We start from the raw sequence: 18,783 nt of genomic DNA, 5'->3' as shown, positions 1-18,783 counted from the left end.
AGGTGGAAATGGTGATAATGGGAAAGTCGCGACGCGTAAAACAACGCGCGAGGTCACGTTCTCTCAATTGCGCCAGGTGTGAACCCCTGCATCGCCTGATCGATGTGGCTTACCCAACCCCTGGGCCCTTGTAACCCCTGTGTTGAATGCCATTTCGGTGATTCGCTAGCCTAAAATACGGGTCCAACCGCAATGCGATGAAAACCTTCCGCAGGCCGGACCTTCAAGGTGCTTCTCTATTGAGTTCCCCTTTCCATCCACGTTCTTTGAATTGTGTGGGAGAGTTGTCCTCGCGGCGCCGCGCCTTTCTACAAATCTCCATGAATTGCTTCAAATCTATCATTTAACTTCTTTAATTTTGCTTCTTCCAAGTTGTGTCTCCGGTCGGACATCGCGCTACTCCACGGTTGCCCCAACAAGCCTAAGCGGTCGTGGCCGGGACTTAGCGCGTTGCGCGGACCGACAACATGGCGTCGCTCCCTCGGTTCCGATTTCTGGCAATCGCTGTCATATTCCACCTTGTGTACATATTCTCTATCTTCGACATATACTTTGTTAGCCCAATTGTCTCGGGCATGCGCTTGTTCCAAATAGAGAGACCCGAATCCACTCCACCACCCGCAGATCGTCTAGTGCTTTTCGTCGGTTCGTGAAGCATCCACTGCCCAATTCGTTAGTTTCTTGCTGACGGAAAGTCCCCCGTTACAGGCGATGGCCTCCGAGCCGACAAAGCCTTCCAATCGCATCCGGAGCCCTACCCCAAAACCGACGACGACCTCGTTCCCCGGCCTTTGGCCCCGTTCCTACGATCAAAGGTCCTCGGAGAAGGTACCTTTGGTGTCTCACACACGCGTGTCCCGACCGAATCTCGTCCCGGGCATGTAGCCCTAATCGCCGGTCTCTACGAAGATGTGTCGGCAGTGACCACGGGGTGGAAGTTGAACCCCGTCGATTTCGACAGCGTGTTCAACCGCAGCCGGCACACATGGAGCTGGGGAAGCCCGGATATTCTGCCCATGTTTGAGCAGGGCGCGGTTCCAGGACGGGTGGACGCTTTTATGTACGGTGCTGAGCTGGAGGATTTCTCCTCGGACGCCCTTGTGCTGGACCTCTGGGTGTTTGACCACGTCAAGGACCTGTTCGCTGAGGCGCGCACCAATCAGACTCTCAACGAGGCGCTGCGACAGGACAAGATTGTCTTCTTCTTGCACCTACTAGGGCTAGACACGACAGGACACTCGAACCGGCCGTATTCCAAGGAGTATCTTCACAACATCAAAGTGGTGGACGAAGGGGTTCAGCAAATCGCCGAGCTCATGAATGACTTCTACAAAGACGACCGGACAGCTTTCGTTTTTACCGCCGACCACGGTATGAGTGACTGGGGAAGCCACGGCGACGGTCACCCCGATAATACCCGTACTCCCTTGATTGCCTGGGGCTCAGGGGTAGCCAAGCCCCAGCTGTACCCCGGAGAGGTCGCGCCTGGTCACGATGAGTACTCCTCGGATTGGAATTTAGACCATGTAAGGAGGCATGATGTTGAGCAGGCTGATGTGGCCGCTCTCATGGCGTACCTTGTCGGAGTCGAGTTCCCCGCCAACTCCGTCGGCGAGCTACCTCTTTCGTTTCTGACAGCCAGCCTAAAAGACAAGGCGGACGCTGCGTTGATCAACGCGCAAGGCATTCTCGAACAGTATCGAGTTAAGGAGGAGATGAAGAAGGCCACTGAAATGCGGTACAAACCCTACGAGGCCTTGAGTGATGGTGGGTTAGACGCTGAAAGCCGTGTGGCCTATATTCAACAACTCATTGGAGCTGGCAGCTACGAGGAGGCTATTGAGGAATCGGCCGCCCTTCTGAAGGTTGGTCTTAGCGGTCTGAGGTATTTGCAGACGTATGACTGGCTCTTTCTCCGGGCCCTCATCACGATAGGGTACCTCGGGTGGGTGGCGTACGCCATTGCCACAGTTATTGATCTCCATGTGTTGCATGGGCGTCTCCAGCCCTCCCGAACTTTGGGTGGGGTTGTGGCTGCAACCTCCGCGTTGGCTGCGCTCTATGCGTCGTTCGTCGTTTCTAAGTCGCCGCTCACCTACTACGCCTACGCCTTCTTCCCAGTATTCTTTTGGGAAGAGGTGTATGCACGACGAAGCAGTTTGGTAGAGGGCCGCAAAGAATTGTTCGGCCACGTCAAATCTGGAGGTAGTCTTGTGTCTCTCATCTTCAACGGCGCCGTCTATGTCGGAATCATCGAGTCTCTGGTGAGTGTTGCTGTCCTTTCCCGCTTTCTGCAACATGGCTAACCGCTTAGGCTCTTGGGTACATCCACCGTACCGTCCTAACGGTCTTGTTTGTTATTGGCGCCTTCTGGCCGGTCGCCTACGGTTTCTCGTTCCTACACCAGCACGGCGCCCTGTCATTGATGTGGTTCCTCTCATGTATCGCCATGAGCATCTTCACGCTCCTTCCGCCAGCCATGACGAGTGAGGACGTCAACATGATGTACGTCCTTCCGAATTCAGGTTGTAGCCAGATACTAACCCCTCGTGTCCCAGCGTTATCGGAGGCGCATTAATGGTTATCGTCGGCGTTTTATATCTTATCATGGAGGACTTTGTTCTCTCCGACTTTGGCCGCTCTGGGAAACCCTCGTCACCCAACCATGTCTCGAGGACTCTTGTGGGCGTCCAGATCGGCATGACCCTACTTGCTATTCTAGTCACGCGGTCCAGCGCCCTGTCTTTACAAGCGAACCAAGGTCTTCCTCGCGGCAACCAGATTGTGGGCTGGATCATCCTCGGTAGGTCAAGAGCAGCCCATCAGGTTATTAGGATCGCTCTGCTAACCTGAGCCAGTTTCATCCCTCCTGATGCCACTCGCGTACAGGGCTCAGCCGAACAACCACTACATACACCGGATCCTTGTCATCTTCCTTACCTGCGCCCCTACCTTTGTCCTCCTCACCATCTCCTACGAGGGTCTCTTTTACGTCGCCTTCTCCACAACCCTGGTGAGCTGGGTCCGGCTTGAGCACGCCGTCTACCTTTTTTCTCCTCCTCATCGCCCGGCTTCAACCACCGCCAACAACAAGAACGGCTCGGCCCCTACCCCCGCCACCTCGACGGATGCTATCACGACCACCGTGAACGAGCAGACACGCCTCCCCGCCCCCTTCCGCCCGCTAACCCTCCGCGATGCTCGCGTCGCTCTCTTCTTCTTCGTCCTCTTCCAATCCGCCTTTTTCAGCACCGGCAACGTTGCTTCCGTCTCTGCCTTCAGCCTCGAGAGCGTATCCCGCTTAATCCCCGTGTTCGACCCCTTCTCGCAGGGCGCGATGTTGATCCTAAAGTTACTGGTCCCCTTTGCGCTGCTGTCAGCGAACCTGGGTATTCTAAACAAGCGGTTGGGCGTGGCGCCGTCGGCGCTGTTTATGGTGGTCATGGCGATTAGCGATATCCTAACGCTATACTTTTTCTGGGTCGTGAAGGATGAAGGGTCATGGTTAGAGATTGGGTCGACCATTAGTCACTTTGTGATTGCGAGCCTTCTATGTGGGTTCGTAGCAGCGTTGGAAGGGGTGAGCGCGGCGTTTATCGCTGGAGTAGAAGTCACTGAGGATGTGGTGAAAGCGGTGGGGGAAGGGCAGGTGGCAGACGTGTTGTTGGAGAAAACGGGCGAGGGGAAATAGGGGTTTGCGAGTGACCTGCTGTATAATTGGTAATATGTATCGGCAAGTCATCGCGGTCCCAATATATATGAAAATTCAGAACCGAGATTCCACGACGAAACTCGACGCTCTTCCTTCCCAAGCAAAAGTGAATTCTCAGCATCATTATAAACCCGTTTAATGGTAAGTTGGGCTAGTTGACTGGCCTGGAATTCTCCTCCACACATTGCCATGGACCTGGTTATTAACTAATTGTCGGCCGTTCAGCATGTCACCGACAAGCTCAAGTCCAATCCATTAACATTCGATCAAATTTTGGTAAATTTTGATTGATTTACTCTTTTTTGTCTTTTGTCACTCTCTAGTTTATTCTTTTTTATCTTCTTTCACTTTTTTTGGTTTCTTCTTTTTGTCTTTTTTCACTTTTGTAGCAAAGTAAGTTATCCAGGGACTTGGTCTGCCGCTTTTTTTGGCCATAGCGAGGGTAGTTCAAGGTGTGCACGTGCGGGCGGCACTTCGCCCTCATGCAAAAGAGCCCTAAAGCAGCCGACAGACTCTAAGAGGAAGTGAACAGGACTAGATGCGAGTTTCCGCTTCTCCGCTTCGTGAGTTCGACTCATGGAGGGGGCATCACAGCAAAACCCATCTAGTTTTTTGTAGCTGTTCACAACCTCACCGGAGGAAGTGGGCAGTGAGCTTTTTGAATTTCATCCGGGCCATGGGCAAAAGCTCGGCCCGGGAGAAGCTGTCTGACTGGGATGCCCGGTTCAAACGGTTCCGTGGAACGCCGAACGATCTGCCCACCTTACGAAAGCCTGGACTGGGCGAAACCTTGCAAGCCTCAACTAGAAGATGTACAAAGTACACTACATAGTACAGAAATATCCCATCTCTCTCGATCATCGCAACAGAACATGAAATTTACTGCGGAAAAACGAAAACATGACGTGGTGACAGATTCAGAAAGCATCCTCCAGCGCTATACCATAGCGAAGCGAAGGGAAGTCTCTCAAGAACTGAGCTTGTGCATTTTTCAAGCGGTTGGGCGTGCACAGATGGGGTATCGATAAATTTCAAGAGCTGGCGGAGTTCGAGGTCTCGGCCGAAACCTGCCGGACAGCATATGGCGCAGTTGAATTAGGTTGCTAGACTCTTGGTGGCTCCGTTTCTTTCTTAACACACCTGGTGCTCTGTGTAATCCCATCTTCGCGGAGCTTCCTCCCTTACCCTTCGGTCCGAGAATGTTCGACCTGTGGAGGGCGCAATTGGGAGCGCCTACTACATAACAGCAGCAAGCAAGCCAGCCCCGACGGTTTGATACCCGAGGTATTCGAGCAAATCCTGTGTATTGGGATTTCATAGCCGCCCACTCTGTCTTCTCACATTTTCACCAACAGTGCGGATGACAGAAGGCGGGGGCGAGCCTTTTTGGCCCTGATTTATTCTCTTTCTGGTGTAGTATCGATTTGGGACTGCATCAGACAGGGTGTGAGACGAGGTGAACTCGGGATCGAACTCGTATGCCAAGAGTTCCCCAGATTCACAGCCCGTCGATCGGCCGCTCTTTCCCGATCGGGCTGACTTTGCGGTACACATGAATAAAAAACATTGGGAAGTGGGAGTCCTCCAGCTGTCTCGGTACTTGGCACAGACGTCGATGTCAGAGTTGCTTGTTGCTCGACTCGGCTTTTTGACTGCCTTCCTGCCCTCCGGCCCAATGACGACGACTAGATGTGGCGGTCATGCAAATTACAGCATCGTGAGATATAATACACTTCCCCCCTTGTGCGTTGTTGAAAAATCGAGGCGGGCCTCCAAGCCGTATCATCTGCGATGCTCAGGTGGAAAATAAAGGACTGTGCGAAACGCGCGTGGCCGAAAGCGCGAAAATGCAAACTCGAAACAGGCAACCGATCATTCGCTCAATAGACATCGGGAACCCCTGAGATGGTGGGGAAGGTTGGGGAGACTGAGCTCCATGCGTCACAGCGCCCTTGACCGTGCTCCCATGTCGAGCCACGAGCCAAGAACCTCCTGGTTGTTGTAAAATTTGGGGGGGTTTTCTGCCCCATACCTGCATTGCGCTTCTGCGCGCACGACAACAGGCAGGGGGGCGACAAGGCAACCCCTCACCTCATGCCCTCCCCCCTGGCATCCTTGCCCGTAGTGGAAGCTTCCATCACTTGAAAGCCCGCCGTGCCCCTCGCCTTGCGACCGGTGAAGCCTGGTAGAACTTTTCTCTCATTGCTTAGAGACAAACAGCTCTAAAAAGAAACCAGATTTATAAGTTATCCAGTTGAGGGGATATATAAAAACCGACGATTCTCTGTGCCGCCCTTCGTACCTTGCCTGCACACCGTGGCCAAACCTGCACTTGGGACACCCGGGTAGGTAGGTGGAGAGAGGTCGCGCAACTTTGGGGGAAACGGGGAATTCTTAACTGCCCGTCGCTGCGGACCCCCCGGGCCCGTCCCCAGCGCAGGACGATCAGAGGAGCGCGGTGGCGGAACACGAGAGGACCACACGGCTCGGTCTGTTGAGGACACCGGCCACGCAACACAGTTGTCGCTTTGCAACAACCATTCCCTCATCGCCGTCGCCCATCCCGAAAGAGGACTCTATCGCGCGCTCAGCAATAGCACTGGACTTTGCGCTCGCCTATCTCCTCCCTATCCACCCAGCCGCTCCGGCCCCGCTCGCTTCGTCGTCGCCGAGATGGATATCGATACGGGTGCCCGGACGCCCACCGATACTATGTCCACGGGACAGCCGTCAACGTCGCCGTCACAGCATTCGTCTACAACACCTACCGCATCGGGCGGGACGACGACAACGACGACAACCGCGGGACAAATGAGCTTTCGAAGGTTGGTTGGGTCCGACTATGCCCGCGCCCTGAGGGGCCGAAAGGACGAGGTTTCGGGTTTTGGCTGACTTGAGTTTTTTTCGGTGAACAACAGGCAAAGAGCCTCTAGAGCTTGCGAGGTGAGTACCAGCTAGGCAATACTCCTTTTATATGTGATGGAAAGCCGTGTTTCGTGGTGGATTAGATGTGGTGCTTTGTCCCGAGGCTCGTTGCGCAATTGCGGGCAGCCTCGCGTATCGTGCCTCGGCTCATCCACACATCCGGCAGTTTTGGGACACATCGAAACTAACAATTTGCCCACCACTAGACATGTCACGCCCGAAAAGTACGGAAACCTGAATGCACTACGGCCGCTACCGCTGCAGATCCTTCCACTCTTCTAATCTCTACCGACGGCCATGTTACTTACTTCCGCCGCTTTTGACAGGTTCGCTGTGATGCCGCAAGCCTCGGTGTCCCTTGTACCAATTGCGTCGCTTTCCAGATAGAGTGTCGCATCCCACAGCCAAAACGAAAGAAGGCTCAAAGCACCACTGCGCAATCCAGGGATTCAGATAGGTACTTACACCAGGGCCCTGGCGGCCAGCCATTATGATCTGGGGGCCACATATCGCCGGCTACCATTGTTCCTACCACCAACAACACTAACTGAAAAGCAGTGAACGAGGAGAAGAAGACCGGTCGCCGCTTCCGCCCGGCACCAACGCATTCCCAGCCGGGAACACCCGACCCCCCGCCGTCTACCACACCCACGAGGGTACCCCCTCCACTGCCACCACCGAGGCAGAACAGCAAAAGAAGGATGAATTCGACAATGCCACGCTTGCTAGTTATATGGACCTTGTCATGAAACCCAAGTTTACGAGGGCACCCATCACCGAAGCCGGCAGGGTGGCATACCTAGGCGAATCGTCTAACCTTACGCTGTTAGTCCACGACCGCCAGAATGACGGCGATGTCGTGCATTATCCGCTGCCGGAAAACATCAGGGGATCGAGAGCCCGGTTGACCGAGCTGGACAATGTGGAAATCGAGATTCTCCACCAACGGGGTGCTTTCCTCCTCCCACCACGAGCTCTCTGCGACGAGTTGATCGACTCTTACTTCAAATGGATACACCCAATCGTCCCCATCATCAACAAAACAAAGTTTCTCCGTCGTTACCGGGACTCGAAAAACCCTCCTTCGCTCCTCCTACTACAAGCTATGCTGCTTGCGGGCTCTCGCGTTTGTACCAACCCACAGTTGATGGACGCGAACGGCTCTTCCACACCTGCGGCTTTAACATTTTATAAAAGAGCAAAGGCTTTATACGATGCCAGCTACGAGGATGATCGCGTTACTATCGTTCAGTCCCTTTTGCTGATGGGCTGGTACTGGGAAGGCCCGGAGGACGTCACAAAGAACGTCTTCTACTGGACTCGGGTCGCAACCATCGTCGCCCAGGGCTCGGGCATGCATCGCAGTGTCGAAGGGTCACAACTCAGCAAGTCGGATAAGCGGCTATGGAAGCGGATATGGTGGACTCTTTTCACCCGTGACAGATCAGTGGCCGTCGCCCTGGGCCGGCCGTGTCACATCAACCTCGACGACTCCGACGTAGAAATGCTCACCGAGGACGATTTCAACGAGGACGAGCCCGACCAGCCGAGCGAATGCCCTCCTGATCCGATCCACATCCACTTCTTCTTGCAATACGTCAAGCTGTGCGAGATTATGGGTCTCGTGCTCTCACAACAGTACTCGGTGGCCGCCAAGGGGCGGAAGAGCAATCCGATCGACCTCACGCACAGTGACATGGCGCTTGCAGACTGGTTGCAAAATTGCCCCAAGATCGTGTATTGGGAGGTGCCAAACCACCATTTCTGGTCAGCCTTACTCCACTCCAACTACTACACCACCCTTTGCCTCCTCCATCGCGCCCACATGCCGCCGAGTGGTTCCCACAGGTTTGGGGATGACTCGGTGTATCCCTCCCGGAACATTGCCTTCCAAGCGGCCGCCATGATAACCTCTATCATTGAAAATCTCTCGGCCCGCGGGGAGCTCCGGTATTGCCCGGCGTTTGTGGTCTACAGTTTGTTCTCAGCCTTGATCATGCATGTTTATCAGATGAGGTCACCGGTGCCATCGATTCAGCAAGTCACGCAAGACCGGATACGGACCTGTATGGTCGCCCTCAAGGATGTCTCCAAGGTTTGGCTTGTCGGCAAGATGGTGCACACATTGTTCCAGTCGATCCTTGGGAATAAGGTGCTCGAAGAACGGTTGCAAAAGGCGGCTGGCAAGCGACACCGCAAAGCGCAGCATAGCGTGTCACAGCTAGAACAGCATCGGTATGCGCAGGAGCAGAAACGCAAATATGATGAGATGGCCATCGACTTCAGCGTGAGCACGCCCCAGCCGCAAGAATCGTATGAACGCTCAAGACCGCAGACTCCAAGCATGGCGGCCAAGCCCGACCCGGCCCTCGGCGCAATGCCGCCACCCACAACCACTGCCGCTGTGAACAACACGGCCACATCTCCGCACGCCCGCAACAATGGTGACACCTTCATGGGCGGCACCGCTTCACGGCCCCATACTCGGCCCGCTACTCCGTTCAACCCGTCCTTCTCCGTTCCGGCGACACCACCCGACCTCTACCTCGTCACAAGAAACTCGCCGAACTTGTCGCAGGCCATCTGGGAGAATTTCCAACCCGATCAACTCTTCCCCGAGAGCGCCAACGCTCCGTTGTATCAGCAACTTTCGCCACCACAAGCTCAAGCTACGCTAGACCACCATATGATGGCGCAAATGCAGCAGCAGCAACAGCAACAGCAGCAACAACAACAACAACAGCAGCAGCAGCAGCAGCAGCAGAACATCCAGCCCCAACAACCAGGCCCCGATAGCACCAGCGCATTTGGTCAACCTATCACCCCGAACAACAACAATCTCAACAACAAGCGGGGACTGGCCAGCAGCCCGATGCAACCGAACGGGGGTGGTTTGTTGCAGCCCGGCATGGGAGGACCCTTTTCAACCGGCCAGCAACAGGGTAACGTGGCGGGGGGCATGTGGCATGGGTTTGATGCGCCGATAATGGACGGGCAAAGCCCAAGCGATAGCTGGAGTACAAGTTCTGTGCACGGGCAACCGCCTGTTCCCGCGACTTTGAATGTGGAGGACTGGTGCGTCCTTACTTTACCCCCTCAATCATTTCCAAGGAACCCCAGCTAACTTTTGTGTTGCGTGTTAGGTTCCAATTCTTCGGCATCCAGAACGACCCAGGAAACCCGATGAATCTCGATAACCTGCCATTTTAGCCTATGCCCCCAACTCTCGGGCGGTATTCCAGGTTTTTGTTTCTCTTTTCATTGGCGTATGTTTCCATGATAGTCGAGCAGAGTGGCCATTCCTAGTAATGCGTGCCTTTCTCATATACCCGATGCCATTTTGAACAGGTGCCAAGGGATATATGGCGGTGCGGTGTGTGTGTTACGAAGCCGACATATTGAGTTGAATATGGGACATATCATCAAAAGTCGTGGGGTATGTGGGCAGATGGAAAAGCTGCAGCGTTTTGCTCTTCCCTATGGTATTATGGCGGCACATGTGCAGTTGTTGTCCTAGTATCGGTTGGCCGGCCAGAACGAGTTATGATGAAAATACGAATACTGGCGTAAGATGTCCCAACTATGTATTATAGCGGATTCAACACCAAGCGAATGTTGGCAGCGTCAATGAAGTATCTCTGTTGGCCATGGCCGAACCATGTATGGAGTGGACTTGCCACATGTGGCTAACATGTGTACATACCTTACCTGGGAAGGCAAGACTCGATGTTGATACCGCGCTCCCTGACAGACTAATCATCGTAATTTCAATCATCATTGGTTCCATTTTTTCCTTGTTATTTTCCTGCTTTTAGACGTTCTTGCTCTCTCACATAGAAATTGAATTGGCCGCCCGGGAACCGGCACCTCGGCTGCACAGCATGTTTTCAAGGTTTGGCCGCATATTGGGCCGCACAACCGCCGAGGGGGCCGCACAGGGTGACGGCCTTTGCAGAACCGCCGGCGTAACTTCCTGGTCGTCTCGACTACGGATCGAGTGCTGAGTTCTCAAAGGTGGACTTTCCAGTTCCCTTCGCCAGGCGAGGTAGACTGATGTTTTCCCCTAAGTATACGAGACAGTCGGTACCCAATTGCCAAAATTCAGGAGGTCGATCCCAAAAGCAAGCTTCCGTCACGACCTATACCAGGAATGTACTCAGTGGGTAGGGAGGTTGTTTGGGAATCGCCTATCAGCTTCCCCGGTACTTCGTACCCGGCCCACGTTGGACTTCGATGGCCCGATGCAAGCGCCAACCCCCACCTGCCTCCCCAGGTCCACCCCGCTCGCGCGATTGGGGAGAACGGGCCGCTGCGTGCGCAACCAGTCCTGTGGACCGGGCAGGCGGGCAGCGAGCGTTCGAGAAACGTTTATCAATCGATGCGGGAACAGGACTGGCAGTACCAACATCGTCACCCTCCTGCCCTTCCCACCCCTCATCATCCGGCGCTTCCATTCGAGTGCCTTGAAGCCAATCAATGGCTGATTGACGGGGTCTTGGCAACCGCAAAGTAACCATCCTCGGGTTTTTACGATTCTTTTTTCTCTCTTTGCTTGCTTTCCCACAGATTCTAGCCGGCGGTGTGAACAGACGTGCCATATGCAGACGCTAAATAAGCGCAGATGCTGCTCGGAGGGCGTTTCTTAATCATGATTGACTGGAAGGCGATCAGACATTTTCATGCTCACCCAGCCAAAACCCAGAACCCCTCTTCACCTTGTCGTATGATTGCAGTAGGGACATGGTCTTTTTGGTTTGATATAGGAACTGGCAGCGGTTACGGCGAGGTCACACAAAGCGGGCTCCGCGCTTCTCCTCTTGTCCTCGCTTGAGAAATATTCCGTCGTCGCAGAGTCGAGAGGGGCCGCTGCTGACTTGAGGCGGGGTCATTACCCAACTGGTCAGGTAGGATCGCTTTGGGTGCCCAAACGGCCGGGCTCGGTGCAGCGCCGACCGCTGCCCGTTCTGCCAGAAGGGCGGCAGCTCGATAAACGCGCAATGCCCGCCTCACAAACGCGCGGCCTCGAAACGAGTGTTCGCGGGTGTTGGTTCATTTTGTCTTTGCTGCGGCTAACAACCGACGGAAACAATCGACAGGGATCTTCCCTCCATGGTGAGGGTGAGGGGCAGCCTGGAACCTTGAGGTTGGGGTCTCACTAGGGGCGAGCCAAGCGTTCGCGGAATGCCCCACTGCATGTCGCTGCTTCCAGAGGTGCCGTCCGTAGCTCCAGAGCATCTGTTGCCGCCGTGCCTTTCCATCCTTAGAGCTGAGCCACTGGAGTTGTCGTTGGCCCCGACAATTAACTTCACCTCAGCCCCGTGCTTCCTTTCTTCTTTGCGGATGTTCTAGGTGCTGAGATGAGGTCAATGTCCTTGTGGACAATATACATCCTTGCTCGGCGATAGGGACCCTCGTAACCCACCTCGACGTAACCCAGGCAGCCAGCGGTTCCAACCCCGCCATCGAGCCGCATTCACAAGACAACCTCCAGTTTCTAGACCCAAAAGCCTTCGCCCAAGGCTCACACGCCCGGCAGATCTTGGCCACAACTTCAACAAAGCGCCACTTCTCTTACGTGAGGAAGGCTGGGCGAAATACCGACACACACACTCGAGCTTCTCCCAAGCGACATCTTACCCCTGCGCCATCCCAAAGCTTGAGCTCGACACCATGACGCAAGCACCGATGATTTCGGTGCCTCTCAAGGCCACAAACGAGATAGATTGGATTACACCGCTGAAATCATACATCCAAAATACCTACGGCGACGATCCCGAGCGATATGCGGAGGAATGCGCCACCCTCAACCGGCTTCGGCAAGATATGCGGGGGGCTGGGAAGGACAGCACAGCTGGGAGGGACCTGCTATACCGATACTATGGCCAGCTTGAATTGTTGGACTTGCGGTTTCCAGTTGACGAGCAACATATCAGGGTATCCTTCACATGGTAACAAACACCCCTATCTCTTATCCAAAACCACGCCGCCTCGTGGCCCTTTGCTTGGTCACCAGCTCTGACATATCCCGGTTCAGGTTCGATGCCTTCACCCATAAAGCTACGGCGCAGTACTCGCTGGCCTTCGAGAAGGCCTCGATCATTTTCAACATCTCCGCCGTTCTGTCTTGCCATGCTGCCAACCAAACACGAACCGAAGAATCGGGCCTCAAACAGGCATACCACTCCTTCCAGGCCTCAGCCGGCATGTTCACCTACATCAACGAAAACTTCCTCCACGCGCCGTCCTCTGATCTGAGCCGCGACACAGTCAAGGCGCTTATAAACGTCATGCTGGCACAAGCTCAGGAAGTCTTCCTCGAAAAGCAGATTGCCGACCAAAAGAAAATCGGGCTCCTCGCAAAACTCTCGAGTCAGGCGGCCACGCTCTACGGTCAGGCGCTTGAGGGCGTGCAGGAGAACGTGAATAAGGCGATATTTGAAAAGGTCTGGCTGCTTATGGTGCAGTCCAAGTTCAGCTTGACGAGTTCCATTGCCCAATACTACCAGGCACTTGCCGACGACGACGCCAACTCCCACGGCATGGCCGTTGCCCGCCTCCAGGTGGCCGAGACTCATGCCCGAGAAGCCAACAAAATAGCTAGCAATTTCCCCAGCACCGTACCCCCGAGTTCCAATCTGGCCGCAGACACGGGAGTTACACTAGCTGAAATCACCAAAAGGCATCTAGCCGCGGTTCAGCAGAAACTCAGGGAGCTGTCGAAGGACAATGACTTCATCTACCATGAGAATGTGCCCGATGCGGCTGGAGTGCCGGCCGTTGCGAAACTGCCCGCCGCGAAACCGATCCCGGTCAGCGAACTCTACGCCGGCCAGGATATCCAGCGGATCACCGGCCCCGACCTTTTTGCGAAGATTGTTCCCCTCGCCGTTACTGAATCAGCCAGTTTGTACGATGAGGAAAAGGCCAAGTTAGTGAGAGCGGAGACGGAGCGGGTGGACACTGCCAACAGCGAAATGGCTGCGAGCTTGGACTACTTGAGATTACCAGGTGCCCTTCAGGTGTTGAAGGGTGGGTTTGATCAGGAAATTGTGCCTGACGAAGATTTCCGGACGTGGTGTGTCGATGTTGCCGACCACGAAGACCCTTCCGGGATTTTTGACGGGTTGCATGCACAGAAGCAGTCGATCCTCACATCTCTAGAAAGGAGTAGCAAACAGCTCGACATGGAGGAAAGCGTGTGCGAGAAGATGAGGTCAAAATACGAATCAGAGTGGACTCAACAGCCCAGCTCACGACTCACAACGACGCTAAGGGGGGATATTCGAAACTACCGGGAAGCGCTAGACGAAGCTGGGAGGAGCGACGGTCAGCTGGCTACCAAACTGCGGCAGAACGAGAACGAATTCCACGAGATGAGGTCGGCTGCGCAAAATGGAGAGGTTGATTCGTTATTCCAACGAGCCGTGAAGAGAGTACGCAAATCGAGCAATGTCAACAGCCCGTCCTCGGAGCCCAATCTTCTTGACGCCGACTTCGATGACGGAGGCCCGAGTGTCGTGGACCAGATCGCGAAGGTGGAGGATATTTTGAAGAGGTTGAACTTGATCAAAAGGGAGCGCATCCAAGTGCTGAAGGATCTCAAAGAGAAGGTACGCAGGGGTTTGCGATATTTTCCCAGTTAAAAGTCCCAACTAACAGCGAATAGGCACACAACGACGATATTTCGCAAATTCTGATCCTGAACAAGAAGTCGATCGCCAACTACGAGCAGCAGCTATTCCAACAAGAGTTAGAAAAGTATCGGCCGTACCAGAACCGCCTGGTCCAAGCAACACACAAGCAAGCGGCCTTGATGCGGGAGCTAACCGTCGCATTCAATGGGTTACTGCAAGACAAGCGTGTCCGTGCCGAACAAAGCAAATACGAGTCATTCCAGCGGCAAAGGGGAGCCGTTATCGGGAGATACAAACGGGCGTACCAAGAATTTCTGGATCTTGAAGCCGGCCTACAGAGCGCAAAGACGTGGTACAAGGAGATGAAGGAAACGGTTGAAAGCTTGGAAAAGAATGTTGACACCTTTGTCAATAATCGCCGGGCCGAAGGCGCCCAGCTCCTTAACCAGATCGAACAGGACAGAGCGGCAAACAAGGGCGCGCAGGCCGCCCTGGAGCAGGAACGGATACGGGGTTTAATGGAAAGGATGTCGATGGAGCCGCCGCCAACATCGCCTCAGCCAACCTCGTCGCGGCCGACACCTGCCCCCCTCACATTTAGCACTGGGCCGTCGTACCCCAAGACCAACTTCTCCGGCCAATATCAACTCCCCAGCTCCCCTCCACCGAACCAAACGACGGCTCCACAGTCCTACATGCAACAGCCGTACAACCCAAGCTCCCACGGCCGCATTCCCGGCCCGGCATCACCACCTCCAACCCAATCCACCTTCAACATCGGCCCCATACACGGCGGTCCCGCATCCCCGCCTCCTACTCAAGTATCTTTCTCCCAACCCTCAAGGTTCAGCACCTACGGTAACCCATCCGCTCTGCAGCCTCAACAACCACAGCAGCCACAGCAACACCAACAGCAACACCAACAGCAACACCAACCGCCGACACAACAGCAGCAGCAGCACGCGAGTTACATTCCACCCAACTTTGTCCCGCCACCGCCACCACCGGGGCCCCCGCCACTCGGCCCGCAACAGACGATCCATTACGGCTCGGGGCATTATTCGAGTGATCCAAACGTTGGGCGACCGGGCTCAGCGCAGCAGCAGGGATATGGGCCCCCGGGGCAGGGAGGACAGGGGGCACAAGGGCAGGACCCGTGGGCGGGTTTAAGTGCGTGGAAGTAGGATGCTGTTGATTTGCGTTGAAGAAAGGGGGGCAATGTGGGATGAAACTCACGAGTATCGGCCGCGTTGCGCGGATGGGAGTGCTGGCGGGAGTAATCGATGGGGGGTTGGATTCACGACAAGTAGACTTCGGAAACCGGTGATGATGCGGTTGAGTGTTGCCAGCGAAGAGTAAGAAATTTATGACAACATTATACAGTCCTTGGTTCTAATCCGGTCCGTGATTTTGATATGAGCCCCTCTGCGTCTTTTGGGCGGTGTCTGTTGCTTCTAGTGGGCTTCTAGGGGGTGATATAAAAAGAAGAGAGGGGCATAGGGGATGCAGTGTTTGGGAAAATCAAACATCTGGCAAAGTACCCGACTGTTAATGTTGGAGTTGTGTTGTTGCTAGGAAAGTCAACCTTTTAATGGTTGGTAATTGAATTAGGGAAACTGTTTGTGCACCACTAATGTCGTTTTTATGTCACTCGCATCTGACTAGGCGGTGGTGGGGATCCTCTAGGACTTAGTTAGGACGAAGTTCCCACATAATGAAGTACATGTAATTATAAGGAGGTCGGCACCCACCCGAACGGGTAACAAGTCAACCATCAATATCCTGAACGCGGGGGTGCCGCCGGCCACAAGGCCCTCTAAATAACCAACTCAGGTACCTAGCAACCTAGGCACTTATTATCACGAAGCACCGGATTAGCCGACTCGTAAGAGCAACCAAAACTCCGTTTTGGGGAGCTTCCTAACCCCTCATCCTCTCTTTCCAGTCTGCGGGGAAAGTGGGGTGTAATGAGGAAGATGAACGGGAGCTGTGGGTTGGGTATGCGCTCGTCATTCGGCATTTGCTGCAGTTCGACGGCAAGATGTAAAGTAACACCCGGCAGAGCCTTTTATCACGAGCAAATAAGTACTTCCTTGAGGCTAATTGGTTTCCCCGGCCGATGCGCTGTGGCCCGACTTGGCGTCTCAACAGTACATACGTACATGTACCTAATCGTCTAAGACAAGGAAGTCACGGACCTCCGGAACTATATTTAAGATCCGCAGGGACACTCATCCAACACCCCGCAGACACTTTTACTCTGCTTCCACTTTACACTTGCCGTTCATTACATCAACAAGTCATTGAGAAAACAACACAGACTGCCGCTCACAGGGGCCCGACACTATTTACCTTATTCAACCATAATACCACGGAATTGCTGGTCTCATATCTGCCAGAATGTCGTTCGACCGTGAGTTTCCGCGGTTCCTACCCGCTCCCCACGAACGCCCCGGAACTCCGAAGGTTCACCACTAACTCCAACACAGGCCTCGTTCGGTTTGCGCCCAAAGGTGACGACAGCAAGGTTCTTCTCGGCGAGCCCGCTGACGTCTCTATCGACGTCGGCGCTGCGGTGCGCAAAGGTGAAGATGTTGAGGTGAAGGTGTACAGTGGAACCTCTGTACTAGACACCGGGTCACCGACTGGCGAGACCGCCGTCATCGGACGCATCCTGTCGCCCCTGACCCAGCAGGAGGTCGGGACCATCCGGTGTATTGGGCTAAACGTAAGCTACTCGCCAGGTCTACACATAAGGAAGGAGCCTAGAGGATAGATGCTGATGAAGGGTTTGGAAACTCAGTACAAGAAGCACGCTGAAGAGGCAGGGATGAGCATCCCCGAGATTCCGACCGTCTTCCTGTGGGTTCCCTTTTCCGGTTACGTCGATGTCTCCTTTTTGGTGATGCTAATATTTGTGCCCCTCATACAGCAAGCCCCAAACCTCCCTCGCCGACCCATACCCTGCCCCAACCATCATCCCGAAGCACACCATCGCTAGCGACTCGGCTGACTATGAGTCCGAGCTGGCAATCGTATTGGGGAAGGACGCCAAGAACGTATCGGAGGCCGACGCCCTCGATTATGTGTTAGGCTACACGGCTAGCAACGACATCTCTAGCCGTGCATCGCAGTTTGCCCAGACCCAATGGTGCTACTCCAAGGGATTTGACGGCGCATGCCCCATCGGTCCGGTGCTTGTGAGCAAGAAGCTAGTCCCGGACGTCGGTAAGCTGAAGCTTCGCGGGATTAAAAACGGCAAGGTGGTGCAGGATAGTGGGCTGACGTACGTTTTTCTTTTCGTGTCGTTTCGTTCTCGGCCCCTTTGAACGTACCATGCACGCAATGGAGCAATAATTAACCAAGAATCTAGGGATCTTATTTTCTCTGTCGAAAAAATTGTCAGCTTCCTCTCGCAGGGCACAACGCTGCCTAAAGGCACAGTCATCATCACGGGTACGCCGGCTGGTGTTGGTTTTGCACACAAACCACAGGAACTATTGCACGACGGGGACGAGTTCGTGGTGGAGATTCAGCCGCATATTGGGAGTCTGTACAACGTCCTACAGAACGAGAAGTAATCAGGTGCCGGAGTTGTTTCCAACGGGTTACAGTCGGGGCCAATTCAAGGCAGAATCATTGCAACAGCTCGAGCCATCATCGTTCGTGTTATTGTACGTTCTATACACACCCACAATCTGTTGCTCCGCCCGTAAACGATCTTCGACATACTAAAGAAGCGCAAAGTCCATGGCGACAACCCCGATCAATAATTAATTAAAACAATCAGGGCAGGGAGAACAAACATGGAATGAAAATAGAATCCGTGACAAATCTTTCGAAATAATCTGATGTCTAAGATTTCAACCACGTCGTTCCAAGCACACGTTCTGGTCTATTTAATCCGGCCATTGTACGGGAGGACTGGCTTGACCTGGTGACTGAAATGGGGCCGGGGAGGTTAGGCAGTGGTTCTCAAAGTTCAAATACATTTTGAATTGCTGAGTGGATTCGGTGCACATCCTCTTAGGGTGAAGGCGTGGACGAATGGTTAAAAAGGAAACAATTATAATGAGAATAGGAATAGCGGCAAGAGCTGTCGTACCGTCTAATAGCCGTTAAGCATGAAATGAGGTTTGCTACGACTCGGCTATCGTTCCCAGTCCTGGTTAAATAGGTACCTGGAGGGGACTTAGACAGACAATTTCATAGCATTCATAATCATAGTAATGTTCATACGGAGCTACAACTATACGGTTAGAGCCACACCTAACAAATGAATATGGGCTGTTAATATAAGGTCGTGAAGTTTGACTTGCTTCTTGTTGCCTCCGCACTCATACCTACAGTCCCACAACCTCCAGAAAGACGAATATTCAATTGCTCCACTTCAGTGCTTGTTGATTTTTTTTTAAGAAAATAAAAACACCTTGATAACCCACTCACACCTCGTTGCAAGGACCAGGCGACTTGCATGTCGCATCCATTCCCTTGGGTCGGAGCTCCCCGCCC

General features: G+C 53.9%; 4 protein-coding genes across 4 annotated transcripts; all 4 read left to right on the top strand.

The window, feature by feature from the left end:
• Positions 1–467: 467 nt before the first annotated feature.
• Positions 468–3,691, top strand: C8A04DRAFT_14763 (Phosphatidylinositolglycan class N-domain-containing protein; the record flags this gene model as incomplete). Its single annotated transcript, XM_062778227.1, has 5 exons — positions 468–645; positions 709–2,264; positions 2,315–2,505; positions 2,559–2,803; positions 2,859–3,691. 5 exons carry the CDS (start codon positions 468–470, stop codon positions 3,689–3,691), a joined length of 3,003 nt encoding a protein of 1,000 aa, XP_062634030.1.
• A 2,694-nt stretch (positions 3,692–6,385) lies between these two features.
• Positions 6,386–9,761, top strand: C8A04DRAFT_14767 (fungal-specific transcription factor domain-containing protein; the record flags this gene model as incomplete). The annotated part of the gene is made up of 5 exons (XM_062778228.1): positions 6,386–6,537; positions 6,631–6,655; positions 6,844–6,861; positions 6,964–7,094; positions 7,196–9,761. 5 exons carry the CDS (start codon positions 6,386–6,388, stop codon positions 9,759–9,761), a joined length of 2,892 nt encoding a protein of 963 aa, XP_062634029.1.
• Positions 9,762–12,307: 2,546 nt separating this feature from the next.
• C8A04DRAFT_31836 (BRO1-like domain-containing protein) lies at positions 12,308–15,455 on the top strand (the record flags this gene model as incomplete). Its single annotated transcript, XM_062781890.1, has 3 exons — positions 12,308–12,585; positions 12,672–14,247; positions 14,304–15,455. The coding sequence occupies 3 exons, from the start codon at positions 12,308–12,310 to the stop codon at positions 15,453–15,455; spliced, it is 3,006 nt and encodes a 1,001-aa protein (XP_062634028.1).
• Positions 15,456–16,671: 1,216 nt separating this feature from the next.
• Positions 16,672–17,852, top strand: C8A04DRAFT_31835 (uncharacterized protein; the record flags this gene model as incomplete). The annotated part of the gene is made up of 5 exons (XM_062781889.1): positions 16,672–16,684; positions 16,761–16,999; positions 17,075–17,133; positions 17,204–17,557; positions 17,645–17,852. 5 exons carry the CDS (start codon positions 16,672–16,674, stop codon positions 17,850–17,852), a joined length of 873 nt encoding a protein of 290 aa, XP_062634027.1.
• Positions 17,853–18,783: the final 931 nt, after the last annotated feature.

The sequence above is a fragment of the Dichotomopilus funicola genome (assembly GCF_033296635.1).
Source record: "Dichotomopilus funicola strain CBS 141.50 unplaced genomic scaffold C8A04scaffold_73, whole genome shotgun sequence".
NCBI classification, from domain to species: domain Eukaryota; kingdom Fungi; phylum Ascomycota; class Sordariomycetes; order Sordariales; family Chaetomiaceae; genus Dichotomopilus; species Dichotomopilus funicola.
This window is presented reverse-complemented; position numbering and strand designations above follow the sequence as displayed.